This window comes from Nelumbo nucifera, chromosome 1 (genome assembly GCF_055504915.1).
Source record: "Nelumbo nucifera cultivar China Antique chromosome 1, China Antique-T2T, whole genome shotgun sequence".
Lineage (NCBI taxonomy): Eukaryota > Viridiplantae > Streptophyta > Magnoliopsida > Proteales > Nelumbonaceae > Nelumbo > Nelumbo nucifera.
In genome coordinates, this window is record NC_142649.1 from 158,971,332 (window position 1) to 158,987,703 (window position 16,372).

At 37.9% G+C, this 16,372-nt stretch overlaps 1 protein-coding gene across 1 annotated transcript in view; it reads left to right on the forward strand.

Annotated features, from left to right (window-relative positions):
* Window positions 1-931: 931 nt before the first annotated feature.
* The window catches only part of LOC104602859 (dolichyl-diphosphooligosaccharide--protein glycosyltransferase subunit 2-like), a 34,162-nt gene continuing 18,721 nt past the window's right edge, over window positions 932-16,372 (forward strand). Inside the window, exons 1-7 of the mRNA XM_010266717.3 lie at window positions 932-1,220; window positions 1,488-1,680; window positions 1,784-1,873; window positions 2,196-2,258; window positions 2,384-2,459; window positions 2,567-2,631; window positions 6,078-6,132. Coding sequence (XP_010265019.1) covers window positions 1,081-1,220; window positions 1,488-1,680; window positions 1,784-1,873; window positions 2,196-2,258; window positions 2,384-2,459; window positions 2,567-2,631; window positions 6,078-6,132 — 682 coding nt within the window. The 5' untranslated portion in view covers window positions 932-1,080. The remainder of the gene's footprint in view (window positions 1,221-1,487; window positions 1,681-1,783; window positions 1,874-2,195; window positions 2,259-2,383; window positions 2,460-2,566; window positions 2,632-6,077; window positions 6,133-16,372) is intronic.

Consider the following 16,372-nt stretch of genomic DNA (forward strand, 5'->3'; position numbering starts at 1 on the left):
AATATGAAAAAATATATAATAATAGAAATATGTCCAATTTTTTTTTTTAAATTTCCTTTTTTTCTATATTTTTGTATTTTTATATTTCTAAATTTGTATTATTTATTTGACATCATGAAATTATCCATTTGACCCAAATGGTTGAAGTACTTACCCACCATCTAGATGGAAATATGATTTAATTTATAGATTTATTTTAAAAATATAAAATTTCATTCTATTATTAATTATTGTGTATGGATCTATCAGTGGAATTTAATGACAATAAACAAACACATTTTTTATATTTCTAAATTTGTATTGTTTATTTATGACATCATGAAATTATCCATTTTACCCATGATTGAACTACTTACCCACCACTTAGATGAAAAGTATGATTTAATTTCTATGTTTATTTAAAAAATATAAAATTTAACTCTATTAATAATGATTGTGTATGGATCTATTAGTGGAATTTAATATGATAAACAAAGTATAAATGTTGGATTCAATGATAGAGAATGCGATTTATTTAATGACTTAAATGTGAGACTTAATGAGATATAATTGAATGTATTTAATGTTATTCTTTTACTTACATTTTATTTCTGTCTTTTCAATGGAGATGAACTAAATTTAAGATGAGGGATATTTTAGTAAAGAAAAATTCTTGAGGCCAATACCTCCTTATTTCCACTTTTATATGTAGTAATAGATTGAAGCAAAAAAAAAAGTAGTAATACATATTTATTTGCATCTTACCCTAATATTTCAATGTAATGGATAAAATGTTCAAATCATTCAAATCATTTGACTCAGACGGGCGAACCACTGACCCGAAAACCGGTGACCTGAACGATTCCGTTTCCGGGTCAGTTTTTAAAACCTTGTTGACACCCATTACCCAACCATTCACCCGATATTTAGGCAAAAAAACCATTTACCCGATATCAGACTAATGAGAGTCACTTTTTCGTAATCTACCAATAAAAGGTCACAAGTCTCCGTCCCTCCTCCGTTTGGAGAAAACGCTCTCAGCACTCGTCGAGGCGGAGTTCATTCAATTCCCAACATTCCCTTTGTTTGATTTCTGCAGGCATGGCCAGAAACATCGGGTTTATGGTTCCTCTTCTTCTTTCGTTATTTATATGTGAAGCTGCGATCTTTCGTCCGATCACGGATAGTCACCGATCTGCTGCTTTGGAGCTGTTTATGCCGGACGATGGATCCTACGGAAGGTCTCCGATAAACCCCAATTAAACCCTAATTCTCAAATTCCATTACTCGTTGTTTTTTTGTATAATGTATACCTTAAATCTCTTTGAATCGGATTGAGAATGTCAAACTATGCTTGATTTTACACATTGGAGATGTTGAGTGTTTTCTACTTGAATTTGAAGCTGTACTAGAGTGATCGCATTACCTTGTTGACAAATTCATTCTCTTAATATCGTTACTTAGGACTCGAGTTACTGAGTAATTGATTTTATGCTATATCTTTCCAGCTTAGAAGAAATATACGAGGCGTTAAGAACATTTCAGATCCTTGGCATAGAAAAGAATGTTGACCTCAGTAGAGCCACATGTCTTCTCATTGTCGAGAAGCTTAGTTCATCATCTTCGAGTACCAAAGATTTGTTTTATGCCTTGAGGGTTAATAGCATATTGAAGTGTGATATTAATGCCGAAGTTTTTGAGGTATTTTTTTTTCGAACTATTGTCCAGTGTTTTGATTTATTCTTTATGTCTATTGAGTCAGTACTATGTATTAGCAGTAATTTATTTTTCTTATGTTTTAAAGGGCACTATTTCAAAACTTCAAACCATTATTAAGGATGCAAATTCATTGCTGGATTTCTACCACTCAATCGGAGGTTTGGTACTTATGAAGGTAACCGTTACTATTAAGCAATGCAACATAGGTGTAGGTTTTGCTTTCCAAACATCATTGTGATTCTACGTCTTTTCCCCCCTCTATTTATTAGCTGTGTCCATCTATGCACGAGTTTTCATTATCCAGGTCTTACAAAATTTAGATTCTATACCAGCTATATTATTGTGTCTTTCTGTTATTGAATGCTAAGAAAGGGGGGTGTAATCTTGCCAAGGTAGAAAGTGATAAGTCTTCTTATTGCACTCTCTGACATGATGCATAGGACTTTTGATAAAATCAACCCCTTTGTTTTACTTTCTTTTTTGATTGTGTCATGCAGGGTGAGGATTCTAAAATCAATGTTCATCTGGCAGATGCAGATGGAGTTTTGCATTCTATTAAGGTCATTATAGTCAATATCACTGTATTAATTGTCCAACTTCTATAACGATCATCCTCTTCTTCCATTTGCAGCAGTAGAATTTATACTGCCGATAGATAAATTTTACATTGATATATTGTTGACAGGCTCTCAGTCAAAGTGATGGAAGATGGCACTACAGTTCTAATTCCAATATTGCTGAATCTAGCACTTATGCTGCTGGTATTGATTGTAATTCCTTGTGTATTTTAACAAAGATAATATGATATTTGCCGTTAAATGCTAGCAGATGGCCCAGATAAGTTTTGTGTATATTATCCTTATTACAGGGATAGCACTGGAAACAATTGCTGGAATAGTTTCATTAGCATCCTCTGAGGTTGATCAATCAATGGTAAGGTGGCTTTCTGTGCTACTCCTGAGTCCTGACTGTCAAAGACTTCATTAGTTCAATATTTGGAGGCTAGCTCATGTAAGGATGATAAGGCTGCTATTCTTATGCATTTATTATTTGGTTTAAGTATGCCATTGTCCATGAAGTCTTCTGACATTAAGAAAAAAAGCTATTACCCAATGTTGGCCGCAGCTATGGGTCTTGTGAGGGGTAGACTGGTATGCCCTAACCTTTGTTATTTTTCTCATGCTTGGCAGCCCAAGATTTTACCTTTACACTAATTAATGGCCCCTAAGTCCTTTGACATTAATAATGATTAAAAAAGGTCCAGACTTTGAGAAAGAGGTAGCTTCAGATGGGGTTGATGGCTTGGGAAGGTTTTTTTTCCTTTTTTCCTTTGCCATTAATTTAGGGAGTGGACATTTTTGCATTATATTGGAGTTAGAAATAGACAATTTGACCATCCAAACAACATTGATGCTCTGAGACTTACTGAATGAAGTAAATAACTATACAATCGTTTATAAATGTTCTACTAGTTTAGTTAGTTAAAACTGAGCTTACCAGTCCTTAGAAATTGATTTTGTTCTTAAAGAAATAAACATACTGAGTTGTGGTCTGAATCCAGTCTGAATTCTCTTGTGTTTGAGGTAGATCCAAATATCAAATTCTATTTCATAGTTTTTTTTTTGTTGAAAAAAGGTAAGGTAAATTTCATTAGATGTGAAAGATTACAACAAACCCCCAAGGGAAAAACCCTTAGCTGGTTAGGTTAAATTGAACTCATTTCTTGGAGTTTGGCTCATTTCTTGGCAGAAGTTAGAGACATCTTGGACTCAATGCAGGTTAGGTTAAATTGAACTGGATTCCCAGGGAACTGGACACTGTAGCATATGGGTTAGCTAAATCTGGTGCTCATAGAGATTGTTTTTTTAGTAATAGTGCTCTACCTTTGTAACCTTTATCTGCTTTGCTTTGGTATACATCTTCTCATGTACCACCTTTTATTAATAAAATCTTAGTCACCTTTTACTCAAAAAAAAATCACTTGTTTTCAGAGGCAGGCAGATTATGGTTAGAAAATGAATAATCATGTGGGAAATTCTATCAGAAAACAGTAGCTTGCTGTGCTCAGGGAAGTTTTCTCCATTTAACCAGTTACCAGACTCACCACTACAGGAAAATGTTTCCAGTCATCTCTTAAAACCACCCTTAGTTGTACCTCACCAATAACATGATATTCTTTTATGGTCTTTGTAATTCTGTGGTCTTAATATGCTGAAGTGTTAATGATAGAAAAAATATGGAGAAAATGGTCAAATACAGTGAACTGTTCTTGATATGCTTTCCCAATGTGTTTTGAGTTATGGATAGGGTGATACATTGGGTCAGAATACTGGACATTTTCTCACAATTCTCCTATGATGGTATCTGGAGGAAATTGGGAGAGGTGGCAAGAACCTCTTTAAAAAAGAACCAGCTCTTTCTCTTCTGGTTGCCTCTTGTTGAAGGTTTTATTAAACTAAATTTTGATGGGGGTAGCCAAGGAAATCCTGGCGCTTCTAGAGTAGGGGGAGTTTTTAGAGACAGAGATGGTAATGTTGTTCCTTTGTCTTAGCCCTTGGGACCAACAGGTGTTGGGGATTTTATCAGGGCTGAATTCATGGATGTTGTTCAAGGGGTGCAGATTGCAAAAGAGTTGGACATGGAGAATTTGCTTATTGAAGGGGTCTCTAAGGTGGTGGTGGGATGGTTGAACCGTTGAAGAACCCAGAAACCATAGCATGGGCTATAGCAATGTAATGAAGAGATTCAAATGGTTAACTAGAAACATGACATTGAGGACACAATGGGTTTGAAGATAGGCAAATGGCATGATTGACACTTTAGCAAAGCAAGGGGTTAATAGGAAATTTTTGTATTGGGATCATTTGTAATCTGATTTAAGTCTTTGTGAGAGGTTGCACCTCACTCCTCTTCAAGAGTTGCTTGTATTGTTTGCATATTTTGATGATTCTTTAGTAAAATTTTAAAGTTCTATAAAAAATCTTTCCCAACCAATCAACAACTTGATTTCATTAGAGCTGTCAATGGACCGGGTTTGGATTGGGTCCAATCAAATAAGGTTGGATTTGGAGTTTGGATGCCCGTTAAGCTTATCAAATTTGATTGGACCAGTATAAGGTGGACTGTTATATTATAGGATTGGATTGGATATTATCAAATTGGAGTATTGGACCCATTAAGAAACCAAGTAGATTTCAAATGTTAATTTTTTTTATCAATAACTGTGATTTCAAATGTTAATTTACATTCTCAATTTCTTACTTATGAAATAGATGTAGGTAGGGTTTCTCAACATTTGAAGCAATCTAACTGTTAAGGTTTATTCTCTGTCTTTCTCTTTAAGCGCGAGAAACAATGTCAGAACAAAGCGAAGGGATAGTATTTTGAAGCTGGTCAAGTGCTTGCTAGTTGTTGGTGTTTGTTTTCTTCTTTCTCACTGAATTCCTTTTGCAGTTTTTCTTCAAAAACCGCCTTTGGGGTTTTCAAACTCCCACTCATTGTTGATGCTCTTTATATTAACCATTACCCACCAGGAGGTCTAGGTAATGATTTCTTTGAACAGATCTTATCAATTCCTTACATGGGAAATTACCCCGTGTTGGTGGGAAATGTTGGAAATTTGGCAGGAACAGCAGGTTTGATGGTCTTGCAGACTTGCAGTTGAGATCTAGCATTGCTGGAGGAGGTGTTGGGGGGGGGTCATGAAGCTCTTCATGTCAATGTAAAGGGCCCTGTGGGAACTGGCACTGGCATACCTTGGACACTAATGGACCTTCCCAGCCATTCATCCATGCACATGAATGGGGTTATCTATGGCATGGCAAACATACTAGCAAGATAAGGGGTTAACAGGGCTCAAATGTTCTGTGGAACCACTCAGAGGAGGGAACAATGATTAATCTAATGAAGGAAAGGGATTCAGGAGAAATCTAAAGCTATTCAAAGTAGCACGAGGGGTGCTAAGCACAATCCTCATTGACCACAATTTAATAAATTCCTTGAAAGCTACCAATCAAAAAAAAAAAAGAGAATGTGATTGTCTAAGAAAAAATGTAGTTAGAAACTTCTCTCGTCATGTGTCATAACTATCCCATTTGAGAGCACTGTGCAGCTGCAATCCACCAGTTGCAAGGTGAAAGAACAAACCTGAATATGCTCTTTAGTTTAGCCAAGCAGTCTTGCCCCTGCCCCCGGCAACGTGGTAATGGACATTGAAGATTTATGCATAATTCATTAATGATGAAAAAAGAACTTATTCATAACTTAATCTAGTTGTGCTTGTATATTTTCCAGAAATTGCTATGTTTATTACTTGCAATGTGGTTAAAAGGTATCTTACTTTCGATTTTATGTAACTAGCATGCACTTTTTCTTGACAGATTGCTACAGTGAAGAATGACATTACCAAGCTTTTTGACAGTGTTGAGAGTTATGGTATGTATTAAGAAAAAAGAAACTGTTTCATATGTTCTCCTTTCCTCCCCTCAACTTTCCATCCCATATATCTTGCACTTTTTTTTTTTGGGTGTGACTGCTTGATGCATATGCTCATAAGCTCAAGAATTTGGGCTTGTGAGATGAGTGCACAGACTGACCTTTGGAGAAGGAATTGTTGATAGATGCCACATATGCTCATAAAAGGGCTTCACTGTAAACTTTTCTTTCTACAGCATCCCAAGCCCAAACATGGGGTTCTCCCATACAACATATACCAAATGAAAAACACAATTAGATTGGCATGCCGCATAATAGGGTCCAATATAGCTTATTTCCTTCCATATCCCTGTAGCTTGGTTATACAACTGAGTTGGTTGACCTCAGTACCCTTCTGAAAGATGTTTAAACGTGGCACTTGTGCCCCGTGTCTCTCATTAAATAACTGGTTTTCCACAGCCCAATGGGGTTTCTTCTCATCCAGTTCATCACAATATGAGATTGAACCTGCGAGATTCACATGGTTATGGACATTAGCAAGAAAACTCCCTGAAATAATGATAGCAGCTTTAGCATTTTTCCTCAAACCTCTAGTATGATTTTTTCTTTTAATAAAAAGTTGCTAGGTTATTGGCTTTTTGAGTGGATGACTGAGTCAATCTGCTTCTGTGCTCCAGGTTAGAAGTATATCTCTTGTCTTGCTTTAGAAGTGATTTATTCTCCTGAATGGATACCTAAGTTCTATTATATAATGTAACTCTGCATTTTCTCTATAATGAAAGAATTCCAGTTTGTATTAGAAGTTAGAACTTGTTTGTTCTTAGAAATTGGAACCTTTTCTTGGTGGTGGTGAGATTCTGTCCTGAGCCTTTATCTTTTGTTTGATGAAACCATAAAGGTAGAATTCACTATCAAATAAAAAACCCATAAAGGTTAGAGTTAGGACTTAGGGTGGCAACTGGCAAGCTCTACTTCCTCCCTTTTCCTAGGCTTCTCTATCTCTTCTTTTTCTCCTTCTTGTTATTGTACAAGTCCACCATCCAAAGCTTCAGCATATTGGACAAGAAAAAAATGCAGCACTTACATCCTCTTGATGGTTGTCCATTATCACTTCCTTGCTACTTTTACCATTGGTATAATATTCATATAAGTGGCCTTAATTATAAAGGTGCCATTCACCTTTCATCCTATATCTAAAGGTCAATGGGAAATGACTAGAATACTGAACATGAGTATGTGAAAGACTTTGCTGAATTGGTATTTGTTTGATCTTGATGTCACTGTCTTATGAAAGAGTTCATTTTTTACACCCATAGTTATCAAGGATTTTGGGCAAAATTGGGTGACAGTGCGGTGCCTAGTCACCTAGGCAATGAGAATTTTATAATAAAAAAATTAAAATTTGGGTACTTTCCTATTTTTAATGCCATTCGACTTGGCAAATAGAGCCACTTGCACTTCTCCTTGGAAAGCTATTTTGGAAAATTTTCATCTCTTGAGTCAGGTCATTGGGTAAGATGCTGCTTATGGTAACAAATTCAAATTTTGGGAAGACCATTGGTGGGAGGAAACTGTGTTCAAAAGCTGCTTTCTAGTTTTATATTCCATCTCGAATTTTGAATAGAAAACCATTGCAGATATGGCGAGTGTTTTGAATGGGAGTGTTTCTTGGACTTTGGGCTTTAGAATAGGCCTTTGAGACTCTGAAAGTGTTTTGGTGGTGGAACTTCTTTCTGTTTTTGGGAGGCATTTTCTTAGACCTGTCAACTCTTGATTCATGTATTTGGTCTATTTTCCCTTTGACATGTCTTTTGAAGATCAACACTTGTGATACCTTGCAAAAAAGGAGACCAAACTGTTGTGTTTCTCCTCACATGTGTCCTTTGTGAAGCAAATGGAGAATCTGCATTTCATCTACTAATCCCCTACAATTATACATCCACTTTTGGGATAGACTCTTGTCTCTTTTTGGTAGTAGATGGTCTCCGCTGGAGGATATAGAGATGTTATTGAAAAAGGAATTCTTCAACCCCCAAGACAAAGCAGGGTTGTTAGGGGGGATTGGAGACGAGAAGGAGAGGGTGATGGAAGAGTAGGGGCATTCAAGGAAGAAAGATTTTGAGAGTTCTTGTTCAAATTTCTGTAGAAGAGAAGGAGATACAGAACTTGGACATTCAATTATGAGGTGGTTAAGGCTTATTCTGATGAAGAAAATTATTCAAGTGAGGGTGATATTTTTCTTGATGAAACTCAATCAATTGATTTGGAGACAGTGGTGAACAAAGAAGTGGGGGTAAGTAAACTCTCTTGGGCTTATGTTTTATTGGGGGGGGGATTTGAAAAGAAAGCTTTTAAGGAGTTGGAAGAAAAGTTTTGTAAACCTCCGAAGGCGAGGGAGCATGGAAAATTGGACCTATTGTGGTGATTCTAATATAAGCAATGGAGATGATCAAGATAGGTTGAGGTCTTCTAGAGTTGCAGGCGATAGTTTTAAAGAGGGTGTTAAGGTGGTAGAAGAGAAGCTCTTTGAGAAGAATGTAGTCGAGAATCTTAAGGATCCTGAAGTTATCAACAAGATTCCTAATGCAGTAAGGTGATTTAGGACCTAGATAAACCATCAAACTGTTCAAGTGTTGAAAGTATTTGCTAGAATGAAAGAGGGGGGGGGGGTATTTGGGGTGGAGCCCATTAAAACTAAAAAAGCTAACAAGGAGAAGCAAAGAGTTTCCTGTTCATGTCATAATTGAACCTAACAAAGGAGCTGGGGGCACATTTTAAATGGACTAGGAGGTCAGAAAATGCTTTGGTTGACACTTTAGCAAAGCAAGGGATCACCTTATGTCTTTGTAGATGACAATTGTATTGTTTCTCATATTAAATTTAAGGGAAAATTCCTAATAGGTACCCTGTACTTTAGGTCGAGTGCCAATTTAGTACCCGAACTTTAAAATGCGACAATTTAGTACCCAGACTGTAGATAGTTTATGCCCTTAGCTCCAATCAGCATGATGTACATTATGACATTTATTGTAAATGAATAAAGTACATATTTGATTCATGTTATTATGGTGTGTTTCTGTGTAATACCCTTAAACTGGACACATATGAGACTTGTGTTAGTTTAGAATCTTCACAGCCGTTGGATAGATTTGGGGAGATTTATCCTGCCAAGGCTGACACTGATGTACCGCCAAGTTGGTTGGAGTGGCTTGTTTTAGCTGCTAGGATGAGACCTGAGGTACATGCAGTGTGAGTTTTCTTGAAACCCTGAACCAGACCAAAATTCCAGTATTGCCTTAGACCTTGGAGATAGATGGGCAAAACTAGAATGTTACACCTGACCCCTAGACTCGATTATGATGCTGCACTTGGTGTCGGATTGGGCTGTCTTTGATATGCCAATCAATGAGATCCTTAGAGGAGGTCAAAACCTGGGTATGTTGGGACAGTCTGAGAATTCATCTGAGTGGGTGGTCATAGTGATAGGATCAACTCCTTTTGTCGAACAAAGTGAATGATTGGGATGCACTCTCTCTAATGGAAACCTAAATTGCCGGCAGTTGATTTCAACCATTGAAATTTGTTTTTGCAAAATATATTTATATAGAGATATACATATATATATATATATATTATGGTTTCAAAATGTTTTTTAAAAGGTTTTAATTCTTGTGATCCATGTGAGTAGAGAGTGCAACACTGCACTTTGCAGCCTAGGGTTATACCTAATGGGCTAATCTTGCATCTTCCCACAGTCCTTGGGCCTTTCATAAGATGACTGAACCCAAGGACCATTTAGTGTAAATGTTGGGTCCATTGAGAGCCCATAGTGATGGACTCAGGGGTTCACTGTATTCATCAGTAAATTCGGCCAGGCCTTATAACAGAGGCTAGATTGAATCCATGTGGCTGATGTGTAGATCAATGATAGGGTCCCACGCCATACAAAGAGAGCCAAGCTAGCCAACATTAAAGTGGAAGTGAGCCTGAAAGCTTAATGGTCCTAAAAGCCCATTTGGAACTGGGTTAATTAGATTAATTAAATAGGGGCGGATCTGGGATTTGGATCAGTAGATAAGATAAGGGATTATCCTTATCCACTTAAAGAGTCCAGATCCAAATAAAGATTTAGATCATTGGAACTCTTAATTTGATTAGGAAGGTTGATCTTTATCTGCAGATAAGATAAGAGATTATATTTATCACTTAAAGAGTCAAGATCCAAATAAAAGATTTGGATTAGGAAACTCCTAATGGGATTAGAAAATTTTCTCTTTAAGGTTATAAATAAGAGAGCAGGGCGAACCTCCAAGAACACATTTGCTGAATATAGAGAGAAGACAACACAATTAGACTGCTCTTGCCTTCTTCTCTGTTTCTTCCTACTCTTGCCGCCCCACCCTGTTCGATCTCCAGTTCTTGGATTCGATCAAGATTGGATCTTGATATTGTTTCTTGCAAGAAGAAACAATCTAGAAGCTGTGCTCATTGTCCTATTCGATTCTTGCAGAAGAACCACTAGTTCTTGGTGAAGAACTACCTGCTGATCCTGCCTCACCCAAAGCTGTGTCATCTTCAGTGGAGGGAGGATTTGGTACTCTCTTCGGGCGTGAACACCTACATTGGGAGGAGCATTCTTGCGTGGATTCCGTATCAGGTATATCCCTCCCTTAATTTGGTTTCAGATTTGGTCTGGTTTGGTTACAAGAACGAACTTTGAAAATGCAGTTTTCTAAATTGGGAATAGAATTCCCGGAAGGGAGTAAAGAAATTTTTGAAATGTCGTCCAACCCTCCTGCAGGGTTTGGCCATCCATATGATGGATCTCCCCTCCGTTCACGAACTTTCAATTTGCGACGATCTAGTACCCGACGTGAACTCACCGTCAGTCAAAATACAAAAAGACATAATTACCCACTTGCGGTTTTGAGCAATGCATGAATTCATTTTCGAAATGACAAAAATGCCCAAGCTATAATCCTTTCTTTGCAAGTGGGAACCACTGTTCACCCACTCTATTACCTGAAATTCCGAAGAAATCAATTCTGCTGGTGATGTCAAGCGAATGCGGCGCCAGAAAAGTTGAAATTGACGTTGAATGCAACCGGAAATTTCCATATTTATAATCTCTGACCTGAAGAAATTCTTGGCTTATTATATGTAGATTGTCTTGTAAGTTAGGGCTTCTGGTTTTCTGGTTGTGTGGAGGAAGAGCAGAGCTTCAGAGGTACGCTCTTTTGCATTCTTTCTTCAGAGCTTCAGATTGTTCTGTAAAGTTGTACACCTTTGGAGGAGCAGAGCTTCAGAGATACGTTACTTTGCATTCTTCCATTCCTTGATCGATAATTCAGACGATCAATATGAAGATTTTCTGTATAAACAACGAAACCTTTTATAACAAACAACGAACAATCAAATCTGGGCTGATACCGAGAGTTACTGGAGCTGAATCAGCCCGGTCTCTATCCTCCCAGCTGAAGATGCAGAAAATTCATCGATCACACGACAAAACTAAGAAGCGGCAGAAGAACAGGCGTTACCTAGATTGGGATTTTGGCCCGAGTGAAATCGATTGCTACAAAGAGAAACCTGGCCGAATTCGATTTATTCGATATGTGAACGAGCGATGAGGAGAGCGAACGCGAATTAATCAGATCTGAAAGGAGATCTGCTTCGAATAGAGAGGACAGTTGGGGTAGCTTCTTGTGCAGCTTCTAATTCCTCAAATAGATGAGGGAGTCGACTTCAGCAGTGAAAACAGGGATGTGCTGCCATGCGAGATCATCATGGGTTCGGTCGTGGTGGTAATGACGGATCAACGACAGTTGTGTGAAACCGAGAAAAGAGAGAGAGACCGACACTGAGACTGGCTGCACTCCAATATGCCACTGCTGTGACGAGTTGCAGGTTGCAGCGGTGATGAAACGCCGCCGTTGCGTCTATTCGTTCACAGGGAAGAAATGACAAATCAGGGGGTTTTCCAAGAAGAAGAAGAAGAAAGGAGAAGTGGAAAGAAGAAAGAGAGGGAGCGCAGGCGGGCGGAGAAACCACCGCTGCCCGAAGTTGCAGCGGCGGTTACTGTTAAAAGTGAAACAGAGGGAGATGGAGGAGGAGGAAGAAGAAGAAAGAAAGAAAGAGATAGGGAGAGGAAGACCGGGGATGGGGGTTGTTTTGGATTGCTGCCGCTGGTTTGTTGTCGAGAGTTCATATTCGCCGGTGCTGCAACTCACAACGGCAATGATGAGAGGGGAAAGGGAGAGTGAATAGTGTCTGCAAGGGCCTTGCAGTTGGGTGTTCCACCTTGCAAAGCAGAAACGACATGCTCAATTGCTCCTTCAGCAACCAAGCCCACCTTGTGTGGCAACAGAAGCAGGAGAGCAATGATGCTCGTGCGGAGTTCCAGTGGGGTTTGGAGGAGTTGATGCGTAGATTAAAGAGAAAGGAAATTAGGAAAAAAGGGTAAAATGGTCTGAATCTTATCATAAAGGTTAGTTTTGGTATTCGGAAAATGTTTAAACCACACCTGATATAACGTGATGGTTCTGACTGACGGTGAGTTAATGTCGGGTACTGAATCATCGCAAATTAAATGTTCGAGTACTAGATTGTCGCGTTTTAAAGTTTGGGTACTAAATTGGCACTTGGCCTAAAGTACAGGGGGTATTGGGAATTTTCCTTAAATTTAATGAAAGTTACCATTTCCTATAAAAAAGGAGTTTCCTGTTCATGTCGATTGATAAAATTGAGTAATAAAACAGTTGTGCAGGGTTAAGTTGAAGTTTAGTGCTCATATGTTGGTGGGTCTTTTCAAGGGCATGGAGGTTATGATTTGCTTGTTGAAGGGTTGAACAGGTTTTATGTCTGGTGGTAGGTTGGGTGTATTCCTATTCTCTGTGGAGATGTACAACAGTACAAGTGTGGCTACCTTAAGGTCCATTTGTGAAGATAGGAACAATCAGATTTTTAATGACAAGAAATGGCCCAAGGAGGAGATCATAGAAACCATTAAGTGGAGGATAGTAAACTGGGTAAAAATAGTGAAAGGCTTTGAGCAATTATCAAAGGAAGATATTTTAAGGGGCATGCAGCAGGTGGCAAAGTCTTCTACCACTAATTCAATCAGATCTAGGGTTTGGTCTAAACCAACAGAACACCTTTGGAAGCTGAACTTTGATGGTTGTAGCATTTGGAAATGCGGGACCCACAGGTATTTTGGGGGGTTGTAAGAGATATAAATGAGGAGTTCATAGTCATATATTTGGGACCTATCGGAGGAAAGCTTTACTTCAAGGTCTGCAAATCTGTAAGAGAATGAATTTGAGCAACATTTTGGTTGAAGGGGACTCTAAGAATGTAATAGGCTGGCTAAAGAATGGCACACAAAGCACTTGGCAACATAGACACACTTTGAGGGAGGTGAAGAAATTAGCTAGAGATCTGGATGTAGGCTGGGTTTGACTTATAGAACAGAAAATATTGTGGTTGATCCACTTTCTAACAAGGAGTCAATTGAGCTGAATTGTTTTGGGGAGTGTTGATATGGTAAAGTTATAAATGTAAATATGGAAAAGGGGAGGTAGCCATAAGGGTGTCAATTGGACTGGATTTGGTCCAATCTGATCTGGTCCAGTATGAGTCCATTACAGTTGGACCAGGTCCAATCCAATCCAATGAATACTTTGGGCCATTTTGAACTGGTCCAATTCAATCTCTGGACCGTCCAATCTGCTCAATTTGGTTTTAATTTAGATTTGTTCCAACCCAAATTTGGTCCATTGACACGTTTTCAAGGCGCCAAGGCGAGGCTGGGCGTCAGGGGGGCGCCTAGGCGATGGACTTTTTTATATAGAAAATATAGATCCTAGGGTAGTTCCCTAGGTACCATAGCCATATTCCCTTAATAATTATTCATAATTTTCATAAGAAAAGTATAGAGTTCATGTTAAAGTATAGAAAATCAACATATTCATGAGCAGAAAAAAAAGAAGGAAAAGAAAATTAAAAAAATATAGGGTCTGAACCCTTATTTTGTTATAGGAAAAGAAGAAAAGAAAAATGTGTTGTAGTAGTAGTAGAAAATGTGTTGATTAGACCTTACTTATTGGTTCAGGTTTTAAAGTCTTTGAGGGTTCAATACAGCATTTAGCAATGTTTGCATTGATTAAATCCTAACAAATAAGAAAATAATAAAAACAAATTAGTATATAAACACACAAAATGAGTATTTTAGTTTAATAGTGCCTATTTTATAATTTTAATATCAAAAAATAAAGAATAAAAAAGTATTTTACAATACATAGTACAAAACTGCTAGGCGATTAGGCGAGGTGAGCCTCAAAGGGCGCCTTGTTGCCTAGGCGTCGCCTTGACAACTATGATTGACACTTGTATTCTTATCTGTTATCAATGGACCGGATATTGGTTCAATCTGACCCAATCCAATATAATCCATTATAGATGGACCAGCCGACTAGGTCCAATCCAATCCAATAAATACTTTGGTCCATTAAGTCTGGACTGGTCCAATTCAATGTCTTATTGGCTTGTCCAGTTCGTCCAAATTGATTTTGATTTGGATGGAGTCCAACCTCAAAACCGGTCCCTTGACACCCCTAATCAATGAATAATTTTTCTGTTGCTTACTTCTTTTTTTTTTTATTGGAAACGGTAACTTTCATTAAGGATATTAAATAAACATCTTACACTGTCAACCACTCAGACAGAGTGTTGACCCCAAAATAACATCAAGAATTACAGTACAACCCAAAATAAGTTTTCCCTGAAAGTCCGTCCTCTATTTTGCCAAACTATTTGCCACAGAGTTTGCCGATCTCCTTACCCATTTGAATTTTACTCCAACTTCCCTTGCCAAGCAGATTATTTCCTTTATTTGCTGTCTAAACTTCACATACACCCAACTTCTTTGTTTGCAGCCACCCTATTAACAATTTGTAGTCTCCTTCCACCTCCAAGTTCTGAAATTCCCATTGCTTGGCAAATCTCAGGCCTTGTAGGAGAGCCAAAATTTCAGCTCTCAAAGAGTCTCCCACTCCTATGGGACCAGAGTATAGTGCCACCATTCTGCCCTCCCCATCCCTAAAGACTCCCCCAGCTCCCGAGGGTCCTGGATTACCCATGGAGCTTCCATCAAAATTTAATTTTACCCTTTGTTGTGCTGCTGGTGTCCAAGAGGGCTGAATGCAGGTTGTCTGGTTGAAGAGTTTGCCACTGCTGTCCAGCCCCTTTGTATATCATCCGCTGAAAAATCTTTAAATAAATCACTTACTTTCAGCCAATGTATGACTTTAATGGCTACACAGTCAATGATTTGTTCTATTGATCTTTGTGCCCCTTGGAATATTCTGTTATTCCTTTCTTCCCATAAGGACCAAAGAATGGTTACTCTTGTTGCCCTCCACATCACTCTTCCCCTTTTCTTTGAAAGTAGGAAGAAACTTGTGTTGAACAGACTTGTCACATCCGGGGGAGTAGTCCACCTGCAGCCAAATAAGGAAGAAAACCAATCTCATACACAAGAAGCAAAGGGACAAGAAAGTAAGAGATGTGTTACTGTCTCACCATTTCCCAAACAAAGGCAACAAACATGAGGGGAGAGGCAATGATTCAGTCTTCTTTTTTGTAAATTATCCAAAGTATTAATCTTCTGAAGCACCACCTCCTAATAAAAGGCTTATAAAAAATATTATTTTTCTGTTGCTTACTTGCTTATAAAAAACAGTATTTTTAAACATATTAATTTCACTATTTTTAAAAAATAATCCTAATATAATTATTACTTAATGGGGCAATTTTGCATCAAATTAGCAACCAAAGAAGGCTATAGTTTTATATGATAAAAAGTTTGAATAGAGAGAAAGTAAAAGAGAAAAAGAACGTGGGTGGAGTTGCTGTTTTATTTAATGTAAGAGAGAGATAATAGAAAAAACAAAAGAGAAAAACTCTTTATACTTATATTCTTTCTTTTTCTCTTCTCAAAACCTTAGGATCTTTCAACAATAAAACTATAAAACAAAGTATAAATTATGTTTATAGTATATAATAGAATGCATTAACACACACATTAGTAAGATGCAGCAATATTAATGATATCATAATAATGCTTTTACCTTGTAATTTTTGTCGCCTGGGTGGGCACCTTATTTCTGCAAGTGAAGGTGTTCCAGCAAGGTGCCTGTTATGGACGCATTCCTCAGAAAGACGTACCATCGCCGCCGACAGC